The sequence below is a fragment of the Fukomys damarensis genome, unplaced genomic scaffold (genome assembly GCF_012274545.1).
Source record: "Fukomys damarensis isolate Sample0158 unplaced genomic scaffold, DMR_v1.0_HiC HiC_scaffold_31, whole genome shotgun sequence".
In the NCBI taxonomy this organism is placed as follows: domain Eukaryota; kingdom Metazoa; phylum Chordata; class Mammalia; order Rodentia; family Bathyergidae; genus Fukomys; species Fukomys damarensis.
This window is the reverse complement of record NW_022900943.1, coordinates 17,927,506-17,954,002: the sequence shown is the minus strand read 5'-3', so window position 1 is coordinate 17,954,002 and position 26,497 is coordinate 17,927,506. Positions and strand designations below refer to the sequence as shown.

General features: G+C 42.6%; 1 protein-coding gene across 1 annotated transcript in view; it reads left to right on the top strand.

Annotated features, from left to right (window-relative positions):
* Positions 1-757: 757 nt before the first annotated feature.
* Apba1 (amyloid beta precursor protein binding family A member 1) overlaps positions 758-26,497 on the top strand; it is a 93,877-nt gene continuing 68,137 nt past the window's right edge. Inside the window, exons 1-4 of the mRNA XM_010605885.2 lie at positions 758-767; positions 3,413-3,517; positions 3,755-4,001; positions 26,322-26,488. Of these exons, the coding sequence (XP_010604187.1) occupies positions 758-767; positions 3,413-3,517; positions 3,755-4,001; positions 26,322-26,488 (529 nt within the window). The remainder of the gene's footprint in view (positions 768-3,412; positions 3,518-3,754; positions 4,002-26,321; positions 26,489-26,497) is intronic.

Genomic DNA, 26,497 nt, shown 5'->3' with positions numbered 1-26,497 from the left:
AGATTATAAGGCCCAATATCTAGTCGTCCTTACCTTATCTACATTGGACTAAGACTCTAGAGACTGCAAATTAGGTGCCCCGACCTCCAGATTTGATGCACATCTTTAGGATCTGAAGCCTTAGTGTATGAGGAAAAACTCATCTCAGCTTTTGATGCAATCCTGTAAAGTTTTGAAAAGAGTTTAGAAAATTAAGTCGTTTCTGACTTAACATAAACCTCCTTACATTATGTTGCTATCGACCCCAGAGAATTCCTTTTGTTAATTAAAAAGTTATTTTAGAAGTCGTCTTTCGCTTTCTGTCCTTTCTCTCAGACATTGTGATTGATTTAAATGCACCTGAGTCAAGTTGGAATTTAGGTTTTTCTCACTGCAGTTACCGATTTTCACCACAAGAGAGCACTTCCAGGCCAGAGAGGGCAAAACGTGAAGGGTTCTGAGCAGTAAAAGAATTTAGGAATGAAAATTTATTGACCATGTCCTGACTCCTGACAGGGTGTGAAGAGATGATTCATTGGATCAGGGTGACAGGAAGTACAATAACTTTGGGTTTGGAAACAACCTTGGATCAAAGGGGGGCAGAATAAAAGAAGGAAAAACAAAATACTAGCAGCCTCGTCTGGCTACCATTACCCACCCAGCCTTTCCCAGACACTGATGTGAGCGCACAGTGTTCCCAGCACGCAGCGTCTGGGGAATGACGGCAGTGCTGTCCCTCCTCCCCCCAATCCCTATCCAGAAGAGTGCTTGACGGCCTATGCGGAAAGGTGAGACTGCAGGCTATTCTGTAACTATTATTTGTTTCCTGCCTGACTGGCTTCACTCACTGATTTGACCGCGCGGACATCTGCGCTTGTCCCTGTGACTCCCGTGGGCTCCTTTTCGCCTTATCCAGGGGACGACAACACCCCCACCCCCACCCTTTGAGAGCTCTGGCTCCCACCACCCTTAACCGCGCCTGTAACAAAGGAGCGTTCTGCTCCTTCTCCAGATGAGATCTGAAATCAAATGACCTTTTTTGCCTCAAAGACAACCACAGGGCATTCATAGAGCAGAGGGAGCCAGGCAGCTAGCAGGGCTTTCCAACTAGGGCGACCCTGAGGGCCCATATGGGCAGTGTCATTGGAAGGAGACCACTTCCGACCGCATGGGACCTTGTTCTTTTTCTCCCCAGGTTTCATTTCTTCACTTTTTTGTTTTTTTTTGTCTTATGCTATCAGCTTTTCCATGTTTCCCCTTTCAGAAACTGATGGTGATCCTGGGGCTGGGCGTGGCCCTCGGCTGGGACTTGTTTCTTTGGTACCGTGTTCTAACAATTGTGCGTGCAGGTCTTTTGGCCTGGCACACTGCCCAGTCGTGAACAGTCCTCACCGTGGGGATAGTCGCTCATCTACAGCTGCATTTGTTTAACTTAATCTGCACAGCCTCTGCTCCATTTATTTGTCACAAGCTGTTTCTTCACAGGTCAAGAGATGTTTCATTTATCAGCTACTGGCTCAAAAATACGAAAAACACTTCCAAAGAGCTTGCAGCTTCTATCTGTGGGTTTGTTTTGGCTTCCTCTTGCTACTGTAACAAGTTATTGCAGACAGTGACTGAAAACAACCAAAAGTGTTTTTAACCTTAGAGTTTTAGAGACCAAGGACTGACACGGGTTCTGTGGAGCTAAAACTGAGGCTCTGAGGTAGGACCCATTCCTTTATTCCTTTCGCTTGTTGGCAGAATTTGGTTTCCAGAAGTTGTAGGATCACCGGCTGCAGCTGAGGGCAGCTCCCAGCTGCTTGCATTGCTTGGCTGTGTGGCCCCTTCCACCATCCTCAAAGTCGACAACTGGGTCAAGCCTTCCTCCTACTTCAAATCTCCCCTCTTTCTTTGGTCTCTTCACTCTGACACAGCAGGAAAAGATTTTCCACCAAGGACTTGTGATTAGGTTTGGCCCCGCCAGATAATCCAGGATAATCTCCTCATCTCAAGACCCGTCCCCTTAATCATATCTACAAAATCCCCTCAGGATGCATGGAAACATCTGCACAAGCTCCGGGATTCGGACACAGGTGTCTTTGGGGACAGACTGTCATTCAGGCAAAGCACAGCACTGAGCCCCTCTCTCTGCTGGCAAGAACTCCATGTGGTGCTTCAGTTCGAAGTCAGACTATGGGTGTGTGTGTGTGTGTGTGTGTGTGTGTGTGTGTGTGTGTGTGTGTGTGCATGCGCGCGCGCTTTGCTACACAGCTGTGACAAGGGAGGGGAAGGCTTGTCTTCCACCCCAGCCCTGCAGTCCAGAACCTGGCCAAGGCGTGCAGAGCTTTGTTTTCTGTTTGTTTGCATATTTGTTTTTAGTACATTACCTAGCTTTGAAGTGTGTTCGAAATTGAAAACTAATAACATTGATTAACATTCTAGTAATCAGCATGTTTCAGTTAGTGGTACACAAGAGACCTACTCCATATCCATTCTTCCTCTTTAGTTTCTAACTAACCCCGGTTTTATTTCCGAAGCAAGATGTCCAAAAAGCAATGACAAAATCTGTTTCTAAGCTATGTTTTGGGCTAGTGGTGGTCATTGTGACACGTTTCTGGTGTGTGTGTGTGTGTGTGTGTGTGTGTGTGTGTGTGTGTGTGTGTGTGCATGCGCGCGCGCTTTGCTACACAGCTGTGACAAGGGAGGGGAAGGCTTGTCTTCCACCCCAGCCCTGCAGTCCAGAACCTGGCCAAGGCGTGCAGAGCTTTGTTTTCTGTTTGTTTGCATATTTGTTTTTAGTACATTACCTAGCTTTGAAGTGTGTTCGAAATTGAAAACTAATAACATTGATTAACATTCTAGTAATCAGCATGTTTCAGTTAGTGGTACACAAGAGACCTACTCCATATCCATTCTTCCTCTTTAGTTTCTAACTAACCCCGGTTTTATTTCCGAAGCAAGATGTCCAAAAAGCAATGACAAAATCTGTTTCTAAGCTATGTTTTGGGCTAGTGGTGGTCATTGTGACACGTTTCTGGTTCAGGAGCTGTAAGTAAATATGGCTGAGTGGAGATTCTAGGAAAGCTGTCTGGAAGGTGCTGATTTGTGTACGCTCTTTGTTTTCTATGTCCTGCCCCGTCCACCTGTCTGAAGTACAGACACAAAGCAAGCACACAGGCTGTCATCTAGAAAATATTGGTCATGTCCTAGGGATGGCAAACTGGAAAGCTTGGAAGAGCCAAGTCACCAAAAGAATTGCAAAACCCCAATACAGCCCTGGACTCCTTTTCTATGAAATAAAAAGATGGGAGATTGACTTTGGTCCTGAGCAGCTGAATTTAATTCCTCTCTGATCATTGATTTTCACTCAAAAGACTGTAAGATTTTGTCTTCTAGCAGTAGAAAATAAGCTGTGAAAATATCCTTTTCTTAATAATAAATTTAATTCTAGCAAATTATTCCAAGACGGATGCAGTTATAAATGGGTATCTAACACTTTCAATTGCTGTCATTATTTCAGACATGTTATCTCGTTTTCAGGAGAACCATGCCGCAGGTGAGTCAGGCATTGCATTGCCTTCATTGAAAGTTTAGGAACATGAGGCACAAAATCCCCAAATCCTTGTTTATATCTGTCAACTCCAAGCCATTTGCTTTTTCACACTCTTTAAGTTTTATTCCTTAATGGTACTTTTTAAACACTCATTTATAAGGTGAACAAACTGCAAACTTTTTTCCTTTTGTCTACCATGTGTATTTAACATGGAAAAGCTGTAAGATTGTTTTTCTCAAGAGACCCTTCCCCCGGCTAGTGGGCGACCTCTCCAGCCAGCTCTGATTGAGGACAAGGCAGTCACACCCGCAGCGAGCCCTCCCAGAAACCGGGCTGGCCTGGCCTTAGGAAGGGGTATGGCCCTGACAGCTATGAGGCAGGAGCACACCTGGGCTCTCCAACTCCCTGCAGCCCTCTCCCATGCCTTCTCTAAGCCGATGGCAGCCAAAGCAGAGTTCCTTGGTGCGCAGTTCCTAGCCAATCGAAAGTGTGGCCAGGAAAGGAAACCCAGGCCAGTTTGAGTCAGGTAGCACATTAATGCGCTAAAGTTGATGGACTTCTGTACAAGGGTAAGGCTCTGTACCCGAGCGTGGTGCTTGCTTATAATCCTAGCTATGCAGAGGCCAAGAACAGAGGATCACAAAGGTCCGAGCCAGTTTGGGCAATTTAACAAGACCCCATCTCAAAACAAAAATAATAAAACATTCTACTGCTGTTGTAGACAGTTTGGTCAGAAGCTTTCATATTTTCTAAATTGCAGGGGTTCATGTGAAGGCAAAATGCTAATTTTTACGATAGTGAAATAGAATCCAGGACAAAAAGCACTTATGATTCCCCCAAATACAAAAGGTACCCTCCTTTTCAGGTTGCCTTTCCATCTGGAAGACTAAAGAATTCTGTGTAAATTGTGAACTTATAAAAGTAAAGTTATCATACAGGATTTCAAAGTTCATAACATTTTCAAAACGTATACAGTGAAGAGGAATAAAGAAGAGAGTGTTCCCTCCAATCAAAGCAGATTTAGCTCTTCACATCTCCTTCCCTTTGAGTTGGTGACTTCCACCTGGATTGTCCATGACATTTAGAGGTCATTCACTGGCCTGCTTAAATTAATGCATTCGGTGGGTTTAAATGTCCTGTTTTCAAGTTATCTTTCTGTTAGCATCTAAAAATCATTTGCCAGGTGTGCCAAAAATGTTAAAATTCTAGAGATTATAAAGTTATTCGAAATGCAAGTTTAGGGAGAACTTCCTAGATAGGTAGATTAAGCAGAGGATTGGTCTGTGCCATCAGAGGGAGTGACAGACTAAATATATGATATATGATAAGATTAAAAAGAGTCTATGCTTTATGGGTATTTGCCAGCATCTTTAATGAGTAAGCAGATATCTCCACCCTAGAAGACCAGGAAGTTTTGTTTATATTGATTAGAATTAGGGGCTGCAAGTAATAGAAACCAATTCAAGATAACTTAAGTAGGAAAGAAAGTGGAGAGAAGATGTATTTGAAATATATATAAAAATGAAATATATATAAGTGGGGTTGGGGATGTAACTCAGTGGTAGAGAGCTTGCCTAATATGCATGAGGCCCTGGGCTCACTTGCTTGAACAAGAACCCGTTTTTGCTTTAGCCTTTAGATTTTGTTTTTTGTCTTTTGGCTTACAAAGGGGGGGATTGATTTATTTTGTTGTTGTTTTACTTTAGCTTTATTTTTTGTTTTGTTTTTTTCCTCAGTCTCTTTCAACTTCCCTTTGTTTCTCTGTGTTGGTCCGCACGTCTACCAAGCCCATTTTGTCTAACCCTGCTGTGTTGCACCTTGTGGTGCTTTGGTATTCCACTCATGAAAGCAGACCAGATGAGGACTGGAAATGTCTTTGTCCCATTTGTAAGAAGATGTGATGGCCTGTCAGGGGCTGGGGACTCCCCGCTGGCCAAGTGACGAAGGCCAGGTAGAACAAACAAGGCTCACAAAGGTCCTCTATTAGGATGCTGGGGAGAGCAGGAAACAACTCCAGAGAAGCTGGAACTGAGACAAGAGGCAGGGGTGACTTCTGATCTGACTGTCGGCCAAGGATGGGGTGGAGAACTGCAGATGGGAAAACAGAGACTCGTACTGCTTGAGGGAATCTTTTCTTGAAAACATCTGCACATAGCAAAGCATTTTATATGGACAGAAGTAGTATATTCTGAGCAGATGTGTGCAGATGTTTTCCAGACATTTATAGACAGAAGCTCTTAAAATTCATGCTAGTTAAATTCCTGTCAGTGCGGTACTAAATTAGATCTTGTAGTTGTCACGTCTTTTTCAGTCAATCTCAGGGACCAACTGTAGAGCTGTTCTGCTGTGGGGATTTCTGTTGTGCAAAGCATTTCTGGCCCCAGTATATGAGGTGAGGCGAGCACTGGCAGGGCTCACCCAGTGTTTACAGGAAGCTGCACAGACATTTATTTGTCCCCGCTTTATTATCATGAAGCTGTCTACAGATATTTGGCATGTGGAGTTATATGCAAATATATAATAAATGTATAGAATGCCCATTCTCAATAATAAAGACTATTAAAATTAAGTTCCTCGATTTTTTTGAGCTACATTCAGTAACAGGAACTCAACCAACCAAAGACTGGTGGACGAAAGTCCTTTGTCATGTGCCATAAGAAATCTTTACGTATGCCTTGTAGTTTGCACAGTGATTGCTGAAATGTGAGCAAATGCTTTCAAAGTGATTTTTAAATATTCCTCAAATATACCTTAGATATTGAAAATATACTCTTGGCTATATTTCACAAACTCTTTTCAAACGTATTACAAAAGGAAAGTTCTATTCCAGCCTGAAAATAATAGCAATAAAATAATAAGCGTAGAAGATAGTATCTCCATGCAGTTTCTTAACACAAGGATCAGCTATCTATAAACCATTTTTTATTTTATTCTTGCAACAAACATGGATACTGCATCTATCCTGTTTTATCTAAAAGGAAATTGAGTGTGGGAGGCCTGCAATTTATGTCAAGTTATTTGTGATTTATGTCTAAATCAATGCACTTTTACTACTGTTTATAAAATACTCCCCTGAATGGAAGCAGCAATGACAAAGAGATCACGTTAGCCCATTAGGGTAAGTAGGGAGGGTTCAGACCTGGTTGGCACAGTGGCAACATTTAGCTTTTGTTTTTAAGATCAGATTCTGGAACAACTCGGGCTATTCATATTCAAATCCCTGCCCTCCTCCTTACCTGCTTTGTGACCCTGCAAGTTATTTAACCTATCTGTTCCTGGGATTCTCTGTTTATTTAAGATGAATAAGTACTTCATAGAGCTGTTTTAAGGGATAAACAATATAGGGAATAGTCCCTAGAACACAGGACATTACCTCCCCATCTGCAGCCTGTGTGCTCAATTTGTTAGGCCAGCTTTAGGTGCAATCAGCCGCTCCATTGGGCCAATCTGGAAGGCCAGCAGAGCGCAAATCAAGTCCTTCCTCCACCTGGAATTCTCCATTTTTCTAATCGTTTGAGACTTCTTTGTTCTACCCTGGGTTGGGGAGTGACACCGAAATCAGAATTCACAATGGGCTGGCCGGGCTGTGGATGAGTTAGGTGGGGACGCCCCAGCACAGGTGCAAGAGGGAGCAGAGAACCAGCAGCCTCCAGGCTCCAGGCGCTGTTTTGGGCTCCCTCCATTTAAAGTAGCAGCCACTAGCCCTCCCAAGACTGCCACAGTCTGCTTTAAATCCACTGGGTAACATTCTTAGAAACTAAGGAACCCTAACTAATTGAACAATAAAAGATTTTAGTCTTGAGAGGGCGGCACATTCAAGGGAGTTTGCAACTCTTTTGATTGCACTCAACTCTGCAGCTGGCTGGCAGGGCCTGCAGAAGCCTCTTGGCCTTGTCCTGCTGATTTCTACTGCAAGGAAGATAAGAATCACTCACTTGCCCTCTCCTTTCTCCCTAGGAGTTCTAAGAAGATTAATTGCTATTTGTGATTCATTTTGATTTGGTTTAAAGAGACACAACTACAAAAATATTAGGTAAAAAATACTGAGTTTCTGAAATTCAAGATAAATTTCTCTCTCAAGTACAGTGACCATTTCATCTGTCACCCAATGTTGAATAATTTGGAGAATGGAGGTACCAAACATTTAAACTTTTGTAACTTTTTCCAGGCATGGTGGTACACTCCTGTAATGCTAACACTCTGGGAGGCTGAGGAAGCAGGACTGCATGTTTGAGCCCAGCCTGGACAACTTAGCAATTTAGCAAGACCCTATTTTAAAACTAACAATTAAAAGGGCTTGGGATGTAGCTCAGTGCAAAGGCCTTAGATTCAATGCCAGTATCACAAAGAAAATTATAATTTTTCTTGAAACATGAGAATTTTGCACAAGCAGAATTTTACAGAAGCAAAACTTTGCTGTTAGTGGGGGAAGCTCAGGGAAAGTTTCACACAGATTAGTTGAAACAAAGTATCACACAGATATAGGGTATCCTGTTTACAAGGTTGTAAAGATAACATATATTTGCAGACTGCTCTACCAAATGGGAAGATGTAAAGATAACATAGTTGCAAGCTGCAGGTTGTAGAGGTGGGTCATGCATTAATTTAGGGGACTCCCAAGGGGGGAATCACCTGGAATCACTGGACTTTACACAGATGCAGTCATGCTGGCTATCACAATATAATCTATCAGGTAATCAGGCTCCCTGATGTTTACCCAAATGAACTGAAAATTTATGTCCATGCAAAACCTTCATGGGAATGTTATAGCAGTTATTCATAATTACCCAAACCTAGGAGCAATCCACATAGGCAAGTAGATATGTAAACTGTGGTGCATCCATATAATGAACTATTACTCAGCACCAAAAAGGAGCTATCAAAGCATTAGAAGGCACAACCTAAATGCATGTGCTTAGGGGGAAGAAGCCAACCTGTATGACTGCAACTGCAGCTGCTCCTTGACTTACCATGGGGTAGGTCCTGCAAACCCATCATAAGTTGAAAATCTTGAGTAGAAAAATACCTTAATACCTCTGACCTACCAAATATCTTAGCTTAGCCTCACAGCACACTGCAGAGTGCCTCTGTTTCCCTTTGAGGTCTCAGGACTGCCTGGGAGCTCTGACTCACTACCACTGCCCTGTGTCTCGGGAGAGGATCTCCTATGTGATGCTTGCCATGGAAAGGATCAAAATGCAAACCTGAAGTACTGTTCGTACCGGAATGTTTACACCATTGTAAATTCAAAACATTGCAAGTTGAAGCATCATAATGGAAGACTGTATGTGACATTCTAGAAAAGAAAGCTGTTGAGGTAGAAAAAAGCCCTCAGTGGTTCTCAGGGGTTAGGAGGGCAGCGTGATGAACAGAAGGCACACAGGGAATTTTCTGGGCAGCAAAACTTTTCTGTGTGATACTGGATTCTGCCTGCATGTTGTCATGCACTGTCATAAAACACACCAAGAGTGAACTCCGGTGTGAGTGTGGACTTTGAGTGTGGTGTGTCACTGTGGTCATTGATTGTAACACAAGTACCATTTGGGTGGAGAAGAGGCTGTGACTACTGTATGATAAATTTTTAAAATCGGGTCATTTTGGGTATATTTGTTAGCTTTATTATAAATAGTTGTATAAAGTGGGATAGTCCTAGGGTGTGTGGGTGGTATGTTCACCTTATACCCAAGTCACACTGTGAATTAAAGCTAAAAACAAAACATCGGAAGGAAGTAGATCAAGAGGAGGGGACAGGGAGAAGCCCTTCATTATGCATCTGAGCCTGGTATGTAACAGGGTCTTAAAGTTGTTGGGTGATAAGTTTGTCAGGGTAACATAGCCAGTAAGCTGCCCTGACTCCTGGTCTAGGTTGCTAAACTGCTGTAAACAGGTACAAAGTTTTAGTTACATAATTTCCAGACATCTGTTGGACTACATTTTACTTATACTTACCAATACTGTGTTGTACTGTTTCAAAATTTAGGAGATTGTATCTCATGTCTAGTGTTCTTACAACAACAAAAAAATTATTGGTCACCTGTTAACTGTTACACATTATTCCAGACACTGTGGGCATAGCTATAAGGGGATGAAACAAACAACAGACAAACATACATGTCGAGCGAAAAATCCTGTGAAGAAAAATAAGGTAGCTGACAGTGAGATACATAGTCAGAGATCTTTAATAAGGAGACATTTGAGAAGGGGCAGGATGAGAATAAACTATGTGACTTATCTAGGGGAAGATGAGTCTAAGCAGGGGGAATAGACCATGCAAAGGACATGTTGGCATTTTTGTGTGGCTCCCAGGAGGCCCAGTGTGGCTGAGTGGACGTGGGCTGTGGGGTCAGAGGTCCTCGGGATAGCGAGGCAAGGAGTCATTAGACACGTGATGTAATGCACTCTCCTGCAGAATTGGGGGACCCTAAGGGCCAGCTGGGATGCTTTTGAAATGGTCTAGGTAAGGCAGTGGTGGCTTTAGTGGCGGGAAGAAGTATTTGATTAATTTTGGTGCCATTGTGAAAGTAGAAATGACAAGAATTATTGGCAAATTTGATGCAGGGTATGAGAGAAAGGATTTAAAAGTGATGCCAAGGTTTTCTCCAAGCAACTGGAAGAAAGGTGATGAAGAAGATTGTGGAAGGAACAGGTTTCAGAGAAGCAGCAGAAATCTGTGTGTATACATAATAATCGAAGATTTTCATAGTGAGGTTTTAGGAGGGAAAAGTGTATCTAGAGGATTTTAGGGGAGTGGCTTGAGCTGGCAGTATAAACTTGAGAACTGTCATTGTAGAGAAGATGTGTCAGCCATGCGCTTGCATGACATCACCTGGAGGTGGAGTCCAGAGAAAGATCCACAAACTGAGCCCAGCTCCTCCAGTGGCGAAAGGCCTGGCAGTTGCACCGGAATCAGCCAGTGAGACAGGGAAGGAGCAGTCAGGGAAAAGAGGGTATCAAATGCTCCCACTTGTCAAGGACAAAGACTGCCCGAGTTCGCATCATAGAGCTTGATGGTGACGTGAACAAAGTGGGTTCACTGGAGTGGTAGGATTAAGAGCCCAGTGGAAAGGGCTTAAGGCAGAAGAGAAGGGAAGAGCGACCCAGGGATATTCCACAAGGGCTGTTGACCTTGCTGATGGAACCCATCTCTGCAGGAGGCAGACCTGGAGCATTCTTTCTCCAGACTCTGGGTAGCTAAATGCAGTACAGTGTCCTGGCCCAGGAGTCGGGGAAGGCTTCACACATCTTAGCTATGTGACCTTGAGGAGCTTATCACTCAGCAGACACCTTTGAAGTCCTGTTACCTGCCAGGCACAGATGGACAACAGAGAGCCTTGCCCAGACCAGAGGCAGGAAATAGATGGAGCAGCCTCTGAGACAGAGGCAGAACAGCCTCTCCAGTTCTCAGTCTCCTCGTCGTTTAAACAAATGGGGGTTTGGACCAGAGAGCTCAAAGTGCCCTTTTTATCCTTAAATTCCATGGGCTTGGGAAATGAGAAAATCCTTTCACCTACAGATAGAGGGAGAATCAACCCAGATGTTTCCACTCTGTCTAGAGTATAGCACCAGGGTGTTTTAAAGATGTCAATGCTTAATTAGAATTTTTAATTGGGGGAAATGTGTGCAGGGACTTTAGGTGCAATTAGTTCAGTAGATTAAAATCATTTGGAAGTGACCTCGTTCACTTCCCAAACTGTTTAAATTGATTTTATACTTTTCTGCCCATGTAAGTGGTCAGATGACATATGGATACTTGGAGAGCTACTAGTAGATTTTAATGAGGTTTTTGCTGTCAACAAAGGTGAAAAGGCGAAAACTATTATCGCATGTCTTTCTACTTCATTAATTGAAAAAATGGCATCAGCCTTTTCAGTTAGCTTTCAGAGTATTTTCAATAAACCTGAGGTGCCCAAAATCCTGTTGCTGTTCAACACAACAAAGAAGTCCTGATCTTTGCTGAGTGGCATTACAAAATAAAACTTGTCTCCAACAAGTAGATAAGAAAAAGAAACATCAGTCTGCTAGATAAAGGAAGATCCATTTCCCTCTTAATTTGATTGAAACAATGGTAAAGATGAAGTTGTGGTGAAAGCATTTTGCTTTTGTTTTTGTTGTTTAATAAGATGAAAGATCAGGAAGAAAGCCCAAGATAATCAAAATTTTAAAATACTAAAGTTAATCGTGGTCTGAATATTAAATAAACTAAAAGGTGGCATGTTTTATAGCAATTGAAGTAATTTTAGTGGAAAAAAATTTTATTTGAACTCGATTATAAGGAATATCTTCTTTGAATGACCCAAGAGTCATCATTCTGGTTTTGTGTAGACAAGAATGTGATCTTGCTAGTCACACAGGTGGCCATTATTTACATAGTCACAAAATTATGGCTCAGCGTTAGTTTTCAGCATTTCAAGTCAGCATATGGACAAGGTACACAGGACAAGTTTGTGGTTACATATGATAAAGTAAATTTTATACTGACAAATATAGAATGTAAAATTGTGCTTGCAGGTGGGAGGCAGAAGGGTCAAGGGAAGGGGGAAAGATAAGATGATTTGTCATTTACAGTTTATAAAAGCCAAAATAGTAATTATAAACATAATGTTTAAAAGTATAAAAGCAGCCAATAAATCTATAAATATTAAGCATTAGGAGACAGATGAAATAGGAGAGAATACAGCATTTTCTCATCTTTCAGAGTAGGAAGTCAAAAGATATTATTGCCTAAATTAAGTCAATAGATTGTGATATATTGCACAGAGTTATGGAGGTAACCCCTGCGAGAATTAAAATAACCCTCTATAAGAAAAACAGAAATAGTGAAAAAATGATATATTTCTCATTACACTTATGTTTCTTTTTTAAAGCTGAGTTAATGACCTATTTCCAAGTCCCACTGAAAGGTTCTTGTGAATTGATTTATTAGATTAACATAAGCAGGCTTAAAAATTTTATTTGTGGCACATTGTAAGTTAATTTCCTAAGACTGGCAATGCAATGCAGGTCTTTCCTACTCAGTAGACATTGTTCTTCCATGGTTGATTCAGGGAGCCAGGCCAGGAGAGATAGTTGATACTGTCTCTCAACTTTCTGAGTCTTCTGTATTTAAGAAAGTATAGAAAAGACAAACTCATTTCTTAAATGACCTGGCTCAGAAATGATCGCCTCAGGTCCACTTTCATTCCTTTGAGGAGAACTAGCCATGGTGCCCTTCAGATATAAGGCAAGCTTGTAAATGTAGTTTGCATATTATGCATTATGTATTATTTAGTATTGTGGAGTGTCTCAGTATGTTTTCTGCTGCTGTAACAGACATGTGAGACTGGGTAGTTTATAAAGAACAAAGATTTATTTCTGGAGGCTAGGAAGTCCAAAAGCATGGTGCTGGAATCTGGATGAGGGTCTTTCTTTTGATATATAACATGGCCAGGAAGTGTGAATGCAAGAGGGGCAGAGAAATTGGGCCAAAGCCATCCTTGTGCAGGAGTTGACTCCTGAGACAACTAACCCCTTCCACACAGCCATCTTAATGCATTCACATGGACAGTATCTTCACGACGTAATTATTCCTTAAATGCCCCATCTCATCACGGTTTCAGTGGCAACTGCATTTCAACATGGCCTTTGGAAGGGACATTCAAACCATAGCATGAAGGGTGAGCTCAAATTTTGGGTGGGTAGCAAACCGTTTTGTTCACACTCCTATTCCAAATAACCGTGATTAAATGGAATAAACCCCTGCCCTCTCCCCACAGAGTGTATGTGTACTGGACACTGGGCAGCCCAGTGTTCTGTGGATAGGAAGGGTGACAGCCCATCAGCTTTGCGTTGAGACATTTATGTATCTTTAATTCCTTTCCCTTGCTCTGGTATCACTTTTCTAAGCACCTTTTTGTTTCATTTGGTAGATCAGCTTCCTATAATTGGATGACATGTCCTCTTTATAAATGAACACATTGGCATTATGGTAGAAGAGTGGAACAAAGTGTGTAAAAAGAACTTGTTGCTTTCTGGTGCTAGATTCACGAAAACAGCCATAAACTGTGGGTGAGCCAGGTCACCCCTCCACTTTGCTTTCCTTACCTATAAATTAAGGGACTTCATAGGCTTTGCCAGTGTTTTCAGCTCTACATTTGTTGCTTTATAATTGTATCTATCAGTGAACCCATTATACTGAGTTTCAGAAGCGCACTCTTGAAGGGCCGCAGCCTGCACTAGAAGTCCCACAGAAGTACAGCAACTCTCAGTGTATGTCTACAGAGACGTCACTCCTGAACACACTTAGAGAAGCAGCGGTTGGGTGCCAGCATGGAAGGGAGAAACCTGAGTGGTGGAGAAGTTGCACCAGCAATGCAGCAGAGAGCTGGTCAGCCCCACCTTGAGGCCCCCTCCCCAAGCAAAGGAGGAAGACACACCTCCCCGGATGCTTTGCAGGGTGCAGCGCAATCGCCATCCTCATTAGGTAGTCAGTATTTTATTATATATTTATTTAACAGTTTACGATTTCAACATCTGAAAGTACAAAAAGACATGAAGTGGAAGTGTCCACGTCAACCCAGCCCCAGTCTGCCCAGTTCTCCTTCCTTCCCTGATCCCCTCAAAAGAAATAGTTATTGGTGTTAATTTCTTTCTTGCAATTTAAGGGATTTTTATATGTATATATATTCTCTCTCTGGCTCCCCCCTCCACGCCTCTGTCTCTCTCTCTACCTGTGTCTCCCCCACCCCTCTCAATATAGATAGTAGTATCCTCTTTATCTATGGTTTTACTTGTCTTGATTTCTGTTAGAATAGCCAGTCAACTACAGGACAGTACAATAAAATATTTTGAGAGAGAGAGAGACATATTGACATAACTTTCATTAGAGTATATCATTCTAATTGTATTTTGTTAGTACTTATTGCCATTAATCTTATAATGTACCTAATTGTAAACTAAACCCACCAATGATGTATGTGTATAGGAAGAAACATAGCATCCACAGGGTTCAGTATCACCGACAGTATCTGCTGAGGGTGGGGACAAGCGATACCGCTATGTTCATTAGACACTATTCTGACCTTGCTTGACTTAATGGATCAGGCAGTTGTTGTTATATCTGTCATAAAGGTTATATTCTTCGTGTTTTATAGGGTTCTGTAACATGAACACAGTATATTTTACCACTTTCTTAGTGGTAGATAATTTACTTGTTTCCAGTCTATCGTGAACACACATTTAAATAACTTCCTACTTAAGTCATTTTACTCACTTGTGGGTGAGTATGTATGTCCTCTGTATGGTAATTTGATAGGTACTTTCAAATTACTGGTCTTTATTGATGAGGAAAAGGTTAAGAATGAGTGGTTCCAAATCAAGGGCTGGAAACACCTTTCCTGTTGAGAAGCATTTTCCGGAGTTGGACACGGATGTGTGTAAGCACGCAAGGTCGAAGGGCCTTGGTGTGTATAAGCACAAGCCAAAGAGTCAGCAACTCACTGACATGCAAGCTGAAATAACGAGGCTTGGTAGGCTGGAAGGTCACAGCGGCAGGTGTGAGCAGAGCACTACCAATGATGAGTAGGCACTTTGTAAGCCAAAGGCTTGCCAGGAGGCTCCAGAAATAGCAGTCACACACACATATCCCAGAATGGCCTTTGAGACAGGCTCTCAGGAAAAGACCCCTCATGCCAGATGGGTTCTTGTCACCCACACCTGTACCATTGGGTCTTAGTATTATGACAGTGGGTAAGGTGGCCCATGCAACTCACATGACAGTTAACCTTCAGTGTGGGAGTAGTTTTATTTTATGCACACACACGCACATGTGTCATGTGTACATGTATTCTGCATCTTTTAGAGAAGTTTTTGGTTCATAGTAAAACTTAATGGAAAGGACATAGTTCTCATATATTACCCCTGCAACACACACACACACACACACACACACACACACACACTTCCTCATCGACTGTCATCCCACACCAGAGTTGGTACAGTTGCTGAACTTACTGACACACCATTATCACCCGAATCCATGAGTACAGCAGTACAATCTGTGGGTTGACAAATATATTTTTAATTCTTGTTAGGACTACTGTAACTCCTTAAATCCTCACAAAATCATTGATGTGGGTGCTATTATTCTGTTTGGGAAAGAGGAGCCTGAAATCCATACCCTGAGGTTGAGTGACTTTGCCGAGGTCACAGAACTGGGGAGCGTTGGAACTGAGACTTGACCCAAGGCAGTGTGACTCAGGCTGCATTCTTAACCCTTGTGTTATCTTGCCTCTGACTCTTTTCCCTGTCCCTGATTTCTTTTCCCTGCCCGCTGGTCCTCCACATAGACAAAGTTTCTCTGATCTTATCTCCCCTGGCTCTTCCTGCCTCTGAGAAATCTCTGGGGACCTTCTGCTGTTTCCTGCAGCAGGGGCCCTGGGTGCTAAAGGAAGAGGCTGGCTGGGGTCATGTTCCTGAGGGTTATCTGTGTGGTGTGCAGAGGGGCAAGGTAAGGGTTAGGCTGAGAATGATGGCAGTGGGGAGCGGGCGCAGGTACAGGACTCAGGGTCCAAAGTATCTGAGGGAAAGAGGAAAGTGGGTAGGCCCCTTGGGAGAATGATGAGGAAAGACTTGGCGAAATTTTGCCAGTGAAGTGCTTGGGAAGCCACAAGGGGCATGAGATGTAATTATGATCTTTTACCTCAGTCTTCCTATGACATCTTTAGTAAAATCTACACTAGTTTCTAATAAAGCACATTAAAAACCATTTCCTTGGGAAGCTCATGTCTTCCCTTGCAGTATTCAAGAGGCTATGAGTCTTAGAAAACCACACTTTGATCTCACTTTTCTTCCCTTGTTTAAGGCCTAAATAAAATTGGTGAACTAGTAGAAGAGGGTGGCTGCAGACATACCTACCTCCTTACATTCTAATCAGGATGGCCAGGGAACTCTTGCGGGTCTCCAGAGCCTGCGAATCCTTTTGAAGGGGAAGTAGTTTTCACCTTTCCCCACATTATGTTTCTTTTCCCTGTTAACTTTCTGCTAATGTGACTAAACCGAGAGAGACTTGACTGTCTTGGGAGGCTTTGAATTAATATGGGATTTCTGGCTCATCAAATTTAAATTCAAGTCATCTCCATTGTCGCTGCCTAATAGTTGCTTAGTGGATTTTGTTCTTTGGGAATTGCAGCATTGAATTGTTAGGGAGGGAACTTTCCTGGATTAGCCTGCTTTTAATCATTGAGGGTGGCCCTTGCATAACAGATTTGAGGCATAACTAGAAAAATTGTTTGAAGATAATGGCCAGCAGAGCCTGAGCTGCTTTCCTGACCTGTGAATAAAAAGAAACACAGAAACAAGAATTTACTTTGAAGCTTTGTAATTAGGACCATGGCTGATATTCTGGCATACATTTGCGGGGAGGAAATACACAGAAAACTAGAGGGAATAGAGAAGAGCAAGTTAACATGCTTTCTAATGAGCCAAATAATTTGTAAAAGTAACAATAACAGTAAATTGGAGATGATGTAATCTCAAAGGAAAGACTACATTTTAATGAGTTACTGTTCATTTCTTCCTTAGCCTGAGTCCCACGTCTTTCTTTTTGCAGTATGAATTAATGAGCCTCTGAAAACTAACCTAGCTGAACTGATTTTAGAAACTTACCATCCTTAACACTGTGGCACTGTGTGTGCGGGGGATGGCTTTCTGTGTAGTAGGAATATCAAGAAAATGGTCCATACTGATTGTGGCTGAGATTTAATACCCCCAAACTAAGTGTGATGTAGAAACAGAAATAGGAAGTGCCATGGGTGGTGGAAAGGAAGTTGTTGGGGAGTATAAAAACGAAACTAACTAGAAAAAATTATCAAGCTTATCTAACCCTCAAGAAATTATGCATTTTATAGATATGTTTGATTTTTATACCAGGGACATTTCACAAAAATGCAGATAGACTTTTAATAGGCTTTGATTTCCAGAGCATTTCCCTTGAGTTTTCTATAAAATCTGCAAGATTTTCCTTCTGATTTCCTGTGATAGCTTTAAGATGATTTTGTGTATTTTATTGGAATCAGAATGAATGATCTAATCATTAACATGCTAGACAAAGAACTAGAATATAAAGAAATCTGTGTAAGTCCAGGAATTTCTCTTTAATCACAGGGTGAGTTATGATCAGAGCTTTGTGGTCAGCACTACTAAATTAATGCAAGTGGACAAATTAATCTTCCTGCCTGGTTCACAGATTTCAAGGTGGGATGAAAGTAAAGAACTTGATTTCACAGTAATCACACAAGAGTGTATTTATCCAATTGGCCTCTGTCCTACTGCTTCTTCTGTGAAGATAAAGGCTTATGTTCAAGATGTGGTCATTGACCAAACCAATTTTTAAACCATCCTTTGGAATTAACTTCACAGCTTGAACCAGAGTCTTTCATAATCTTGGCTGTCGCACATCTTCATCCTTTAGGGAGAGATTTGATATCTGAAGAACATCAAAAAGCATTCACACAGACAAAAACAAAATGAAAATAAAAAATAAGAAAAAGCTGCCTGGCCAAATCTTGTAAATAAGATGTGTGATAAGTCTGTATGATACACTTTGAGGTTAAAAAAAATTAGATATGACTAAACTGACTATAGAATATTAAAGATGATTTGCTGGTAGTTACAAAGCCCTTAAATCCACTTTGAAATCAATTCTAATATAGGAGTGCCTGAGAGTTTTGATCTAATGCAGTGCCCTTGGAACATGTAAGTATAGAGTCTGCCAAGGTGACTGTTCTAAAAGGGATTACGCCAATTTAGATGTTTGTTTAAAAAAAAATCAATCACATTACTTTATGGGCTCAGTGTAATGCAACAGGAAGAATATGAACAGTGAGAGCCCACAGATCTCTCTCTGCCCCTTTCCGCTTTTGAATGACCTTGAACAATTTATTTAAGCTCTCTGAGCTTCTGCTCCATGATCGGCAAATGGAGACACTAATTCCCAGGAGGACTGTTGTGGTTAGAAATATAGTAAATGAAGCATGCTCTCTCAATATATATATATATATATAGCTCACCACATATATGGTACCTATCATAGTTAAGTGTTTGTGATTATTCTTTGATGCATTTATTTATACCTAGGGTTATTTCTAAACTACTTGATTACAAGTAGTTTAGCTGCTTGATTTCCACCCTACATAGTCTTACTTAGGCAATGCCAATATTAATAAATGTTTGACAGGCTCAAGATATTTATATTAATATATATATTTTTTGAGACAGGGCCTCGCTGTGTAGTTCAGGCTGTGTCAGGCTATGTGCCCCAGACTACACTTGAGCTCCCAGCAATCTTCTTGTCTCAGCCTCTGAAGTGCTGGCATTACAGGCATGTGCCACCTGGCAATGTTATTTTAGTTTTTTCTTTTAAAAATTATGTATTGACTTGTTAAATACTAATTGTGACCTTGCAGAAAATGCATTAGTAAATGTTGCTCATAAGTTATATCAGACACTGTTCTAAGTACCATATTAGTTGGTATTATCCTTACACTAACCCTGTGCTATAAATACTATTATTATTCCCATTTTAGAAATGATGAAATGGGGTCATTTTCTCCAAGTTATCCAAAATCAAAGAGCAAGTAAGTGATAAAACTGAGACTCAAAGTTCGGCATTTTGTCTCCCAAATCTGTGTCTTTAACCAGTAGATGGTGGGATAATCCTTCAAGGATAGACTTGCTATGTGTGACTTGAAAAATGCCAAGCAAATATATAATCAACTCTGGTAAATAAGGTTATGATATATCATTTGAGGTAAAAACAAATCTAATAATGTAACTAAATATTACAACAGAATATGGAGAATGATTTGCTGCTAACTTCAAATGCCATAAATTAACTTTGAAAATGTGAGGACCAAGTTTCCAGGTCATGGTGGGCTCCATGCCCCTTACCCAGAATAGAGTAAATGCAAAAGTTCCTTTCTGAAAAATTCCATTCTATGTGGCAGTTTCTCTGTGCTTTGACAATTGAAGTTCCTCTTTTAGGGCATCTCCACCCTGTTTCCGTTTCTCTTTTTAAGATAAGCTTCTTTTTATGTAATTCAATTAATATAGGAATTAAGTATAGTTGATATAAAAGCTTCTTTTCGGGTGATCTAATCAATATAGGAATTAGTTATAGTTGATATAGGAATTATTTATATAGTGGACATAGTCATATGTCTTAGTTAGCAAAAGTCAGAAAAGAGGAATTAATTCTCTAAAGACCTTAGGTAACTTTCCAATACGTACTCTCCCAGCACCCCATAATAAATTTGCAAATGTAAGCATTAGATCATGTTCCAATGTGCCCTCCCGATGCCCCTTGATAATAAGGGAAAACTAAAAATAGTAACAGAAAAATCCCATATAAACTTGGTTCAAAGATGGATCTGGGCTCTCAGTCTGAAGCCGCTGTGACGGTGACACCTGAGGGTCTAGGCTCGGGCTTGCAATAAACTCCTCTTGCACTTGCATCGGACCTGACTCCTTGGTGGTCTTCGGGGACTTCGTGACTTGGGCACAACAAAAACTATTCCAAAAACAAAGGAGTAGCCAAGGTCTTGGAGCAGAGGAAATGCCGTTGGATCATGTGGTATATCAGATATGACTAAACTGACTATAGAATATTAAAGATCATTTGCTGGTAGTTACCAGTATACAGTCTGCTAAGGCTTCCTGAGAAGGACCAGGTACCACTCAACTGAGATGGTGCTAGGAGGCAAGTCCAATTACAGATATGGATGAAAGTTGACCCTTGTAAGGGATATAGCAGTTACCAAGAAGGGGTCACCAGACAAGCCATTGGCATTCTTGATCTGGAAAATGGGGTATCAGAGGTAATGAGGCAGTCAGCATTGAGCAGTCAGTCTACAGCAGAACCCCCACATCCCTGGATGTGCAGTTGGGCCCAGCTCCTGATGCAGGAGAGAAAGGCTAATCTAAGGCTAAAGTCAGGACTGACTGGAGCCTGGGAGGAGGCTAAGTGTGCAGTGGATGGGACGGGACAGTGAAAGAGTCCAGGGGCCTCTGCTCTAGGGAGAAGGGAAAAGCGGAGGCTAAGATGCAGGCAGGCAGGCAGGCTGTGTACTCCCGCCCATTAGGCTTCCTGTGTGGATTTCCTGCACCAATTCCTTCACTGTCATGGAGCCTGTGGTAGACAGTGAGGAAGACACAGCAGAGCTTGCTGCAGGATTTCCCACTAGGGTGTCGCCATCTTGATTTTTACTGTAGCTGTACTACCTACTTTTGTTCTTTTTTTTTTTTTTTTTTTTTTTTTTTTTTTTTTTTTTGGTTCCGGGGATTGAACTAGAGTCCTTGTGCTTATGAGGCAGGCAATAGAACCACTGAGCTAAATCCCCAGCCCTGTACATTTATTTTTAAATGGAACCACAATTGTTTAATATATTTTTCTTTTCCCACCCACCAATATGAGTACCATACCTTTGGTATCAGTTAGGTCCCATTGGGAAGTATATGGAGCACTCAAATTAGGTAATTCAGTGAGGCAAAGGACTTAACAGAAGGGCTGTGTGCAAAGGCAAGAGCTATGTGGGACCTCACTACCCTTATGGCCCATAGCCTAAAGGGAAGGGGCAGGACCCACGCCAGGCAACTGTGCCCTCCAGAGTAGATGTGTTGCCCGCTGGAAGTGACTTTAGAGAGAGGAAGCAGGGAGAGCAAATGTTCCAACCTCAGATTCCTCCCTCTCCCTGATGGCTCACTGTCAAACCCCGTCAGAAGCTAGATGCCAGACAGCAACTGGGTCATAGAAAGAGGGTGATGTTGCAGGGCAGAGCAGGTAGAAGGGAACAGAGTCATTCTTGACTGGGGAACTTAAGGTGTGCAGCCACGTGTCCTCACCTAAGCTGGGGAAGGTCAAGGACATAGGCCTTGGGTCCAGGTATTCCTCACTCTGAACTCATTACCATTACTGTCTGCCAGACCACTGTGACAATTTCAGGCATAAGGATTCCAGGGGAAACAAAATACTTTGTTTTGAGACAAGATGTATGTCCGAGGGTTTTTCTGACCATGTAAGCCTATCTAAGCTGGAAATGATTTCAGGAAAGGGAAATGTGTTTTGTATCCATCTTTTGGCTCCCTTTACCACTAAATGTAATTTCCAAAGGAAATTAAGATTTAATAAACTGTAGTCTTGTTTTTTTCTATCTTTTATGTTACTCTCCCAAATAGATACAATGTTTTAAAAAGCTAATGATTCAAGGAGGGTGCCTGATAGCCTTTAGATTCCCAGGTAAATGTTTCACAACTGATCTAATTCATAGGAGGAAAACATTTCTTGTGGTGGGGTAGAGAAACACACAAGAATGCATATGCATTCTTACACTCACTCATCCTTTTTATGAGAACCATGAATCTACCCAACTATATTACATGTGTGAGCCTCGAAACACAACATCCTCTTTAGCAACCACGAGTGGCCAGTGATACGGACATTTCCCATGTCACCTGTCTCGGGGTCATGTGCTGCCCACCAGCTTCTAGGTGGCAGGCTTCATGTCACTATGGTAGATGTGCAGGTGGTTTAGGACAGGCCGCAGTCCAAGAAATGAGACTGTACTTCCCGTCCCAGTGGGGAGAAGTAGGAAGCACTTGTTAAATTCATGGGAAGTGAGTTTAAGTACATTGTCTCCCAAGGATTACTGAGAAGAACCAGGAGCCATCCCCTGTGCCTGGCAGGTGCTAGAAGGCAGGTCCAGCTGCAAGTACATGAAGTATAGTGCAGCAGGCATCTACCACAATTGAAGGATACAGCACAAACAAAGCTTAAATATACACGAGAAAAGCTTTTGTGTAAATGGAATAGCATTATTACTTTAGTTTTGGTTTGTTTGTTTTGTTTTGTTGGTACTGGGGATCAAACTCAGTTCCTTGCGCTTTCAAGGCAGGAGGCGGAACCACTGAGCTAAATCCCTAGCCCATTACGTTTGTTTTAATGGGAGAGTATAACAGCTAGTACATCGTTTTTCTTCACTTCCCACTTCTCCCTCTCCTCTTTTATGTGCTTTCCCTATACCTGCTGGCATTACTGACACCCAGACCTGACAACACACCACACACACACACACACCACTATCCTGTCTCAGCAACCCAGTGTGATTCCTTTTGTTCCTTTGTACATTCTATCCTGTCTTCAATCAGACATTTCTGAATGTGTAAAAAGGGACAGTCTATGTGAAATTCTGGTCAACAACTAAAGGAAAGATCAAGGAAAGTAATTTACAGCCTCCCATTTTATCAATCTCAAATCAAGGTGCGCTCAGCTAACACTATGAGGCACATGGATTTGACTGCTGAATCCTGAAATGCTCTTTTCTAAATGGTGCACTGCAGCAGATTTCCCTCCATTTGTTCACTTTTTCCAGCCAGGCCCCGGAATATTTCAGAACTACGGGCCAGAAAGCCACCTGTGCATCCCTCCTGGCAACCTGAAGGCGGCCCTCACCTCCTGCAGCACCCCTCTTCATGCTGTGTAGATGCCCTGTGAAGGGGCAGCTCTTGGCTGTATCTTCCAGGACACCCCACCTTTATGTAGAGGAGAAGGATGTTCTTCAACCAGCTGCTCCTCCACCTGTGCTCAGCCTGCAGGGGCAGCTGTGGCCTAGTCAAGGTCCTGACAATGCCGACACTGCTTTCCTAGGCCTTGGTTTTACCCAAGAGGTGGATGAGCTCATGGAATTGAGAGCCCGTAAGAACAACAGCACTAAATTTGACTCACAAGGTGATGCAGTTCACAAATTGTAGTAACTCTAGGCTCCCTTTGTATCTTGAACCTATTTCTATTTTGCATTTATCATCAAGGAATATAATAATTAAAACTGTCTGCCTTAGAAGGCTGGGACCATGGCTTAAAATTTTTTTGAGCATCCTTTTCCCTGTCCATTGCTGGGAATATGTCCAATAAAGGCCAGCTGGATCAACACACTCAAATGCAGGAGAGTACTTAATCATTAGCATTCATCGGGCCCTTAAACATCCGAAGTTGAAGAGGGTGGACAAGTGCAACGAGAATTCAGAATGGAAAGAAGAAATGAGGTCTCCAATAGCCAACCATGCCATTGTCTAGGAGGCCTCAGCTACTGGGTCGGAGGGGAGGGGAGGAGGGGTTGTTTTTCTTTTTATGCACTAAGAATTCATTTACCCTCTCTATTTGGCACTAGAGAACTTCATATTTATAAGGCATTGTGCAGAATGGCAGGGAAGATAAATGAGACGCACTGATGTTAGGTCAGAGGACGGAGAGAGCGAGTACTCAGGCTTTGTCATTCCCCTGCTGAAACTCCCCGCGGTAGCCACTGCCCTTGAAATGAGACCCACACCCTTAAGGGAGTTGCACGCTCAGCTGCTCAGCCTCTTCCCATCTCTCCATCCTCGCCTCCTGGTGCCCTGTCCCTTACTCCACACAGGCTCGTGGACATCATTTTTGTCCTTAAACACAGCAAATCCTTTCTAACTTCAGGGCCTTGCCTTCAACTCAAAGGCAGCCTCTTTCTCGATCACTTAGCCCACAGCTAACCGTTCCTTCTTCAGGCCAGTATCATCCTCACTCACTCACCCTGCCGTCACCAAGGTGCAGTTTCTTGATAAATTATTTCACTGAGAAGTTACCTTGTTTGCTTCCTTGTATAATCATTTTCTGTTCCCTTCTCTTCTCCTGTGCCCTCCCCAGTGCATGGGAGGGGAGGGCTTCCTGAAAGCAGGAAGCTTCATCTGGCCCAGCCACCACTGGTCTCATGCCCAGCACATGGCCCAAACGCTGTCAGCTGTCAGATTCCCAGCAAGTATAGGCTTGTCTTGGGAGAAAACAAGAAAGATTTGCCAAGAAGTGTAATGGCTGAAAAGTTTCCTGCGATCAGGGAAGGCAGTTAGGTCTCGCACCAGGACTTTAGACTGTTGGAACAGACTGTGAGAAGAGGCACAAAAGTGGGGCTGGAGGAGTGGAACCACCCAAGAGCTTCTGTCAAGAATAGGAGTTAAGAGCTACAAAGCAGAACTCACATGCCAGTGCCATCGCTTACCACACGTGCAAACCAGGCAACGACCTCACCTTCCTGTGCTTCCATTTCTTCATTTGCAAACAGAGCCAAAACTCTCTTCCTCAGGTTAGTGTGAGAACTGAGTGAGTCGTTCCATGGCAAATGCCTACTGGCTCTGCAAAACGGCTAAGCATTCTTGCTGAGTCACTGAAGGTTCGAGGAGTATAGTAATGAAGTCAGGTTTGTTTTAGGAAGGTCATCAAGATGGCCAGTACAGAGATTGGCTGAAGGGCCCTGAGAAATCGGTAAAGGAAATAACTTTAGGAAAGATGGATCCCAGACAAGGAGGGCCATGAGGACGATTTAAGAGTTGCTAAAGCAGTGACTCATTCATCAGTTTGGGGAAGGCAGTTAGGGAATGGCTGGTGGTGCCATTGGCCTCACAGGAGATACAGGAAGAGGCCCAGGCTGGGGAGCCAGGGTGGGGAGGAAAAACAAGCTGTCTATTATATGTAAGAGTTCACGCCCAGTCCATTTGCCCATTTGTGAGGCAGACTTTCCAAAAGAGCTTGGGAGAAATGCACACATACTGGGTTTTTGTTCTTGTTTGTTTTGTGACAGGGTCTCACATGTAGTTGGCCTTGAACTCACTATGTAGCTTAGGCTGGCCTGGAACTCTCGGAGATCCTCCTGCCACAGCCTCCCAAGCACTGGGATTACAGGCACATACCACACATACTGTTGAACCCATTTACCACATGTGTTTTATAATCCTAGGAATCCTGCCTATTCTTTACTTATTTTGTATCCATAGATCATGCTATAAAGCTATTCGGTCAGAAAATTTGATTGAGGTTGGAACCAAACCTCTGTAGCTACAAGTTTCTCTAGACATAGGTAAAGAGAACCACCCACACCTTCTAAACTCAGACATTTAATCCAGTTCCAGTGATAATGGCAAGTTTTAAGCTACCAGAATTGGAACGCAGCTAGTATTTGTACTGTCAGAACTGTGGACTATAGAGGAAAAACAGTGTCTCAGTCAAACAAGTTAGGGACGCCTCATGTTTTACATCTTCCCTTCAATATTCACAATAAAAAGTCAACTAACTTAGCACTTCCCAAATTTATTTGGCCACATGTCATAGCTTAACACCCTTTTAGAAGAGTCCAGTCTGCTTACAAATGTCCAGAAAACTAAGCTTCTTGCAGAGGTAACACAGCCAGGGGTGACAGAACCAGCATGGCCTCCATGAAGGGTTAACAGACTCCCTCAGAACGGCTGCGTCCCTGGATCGACAGCAGTGGCCTCAAATGGGTTTTCAAAATTATTTTTTTCCTTGGAATTCATTTAAAGAACTACTTACAAAGTATCTAGGATCCTAGTTTAATTCAGAGGTTTACCCCTCAGCAGGTGGAAAATGTGCTAATTGGTCCGTTCACTTTAGTAGTACTCTATTCGTGTGCCTCAGAAATGGAACCTAAATAGTATGCATGATGGAGGACAACACACTCCTCCATCGTGGAGGCCAACTCACACGCGGTGTGAGGCGTGGGGAAGGAAGGATGCCCATGAGCAATCAAACAAGTAGATTCCTAATTGCAAACAATGATATACGCGCTACGAAGAAAATCAGCTGCGTACCGTCAGGTTGGGTTCAAATTTGCAATCATTTTTTAATTGACCCAGATTCAGATGGAATCAATACCAGCTGTTTTTTATGGTTACTATGGCGCTCGGCCCTTCACTACTGTTTGAAGCGCGTTAATAGCCTCTCCCCTTCTTGTTTTTCCAGCCCAGCGCCACAAAATGAGAGCCCAGTGAGCCGGCCGCGCCCTCGCCCAGCCTTCTCCCACGCCCACCATGAACCAGTTGGAGGGCTCCGCGGAGGTGGAGGTGCCCGACGAGGCGGCCGCAGGGGAGGTGAACGAGTCGGTGGAGGCCGACCTGGAGCGCCCCGAGGTGGAGGAG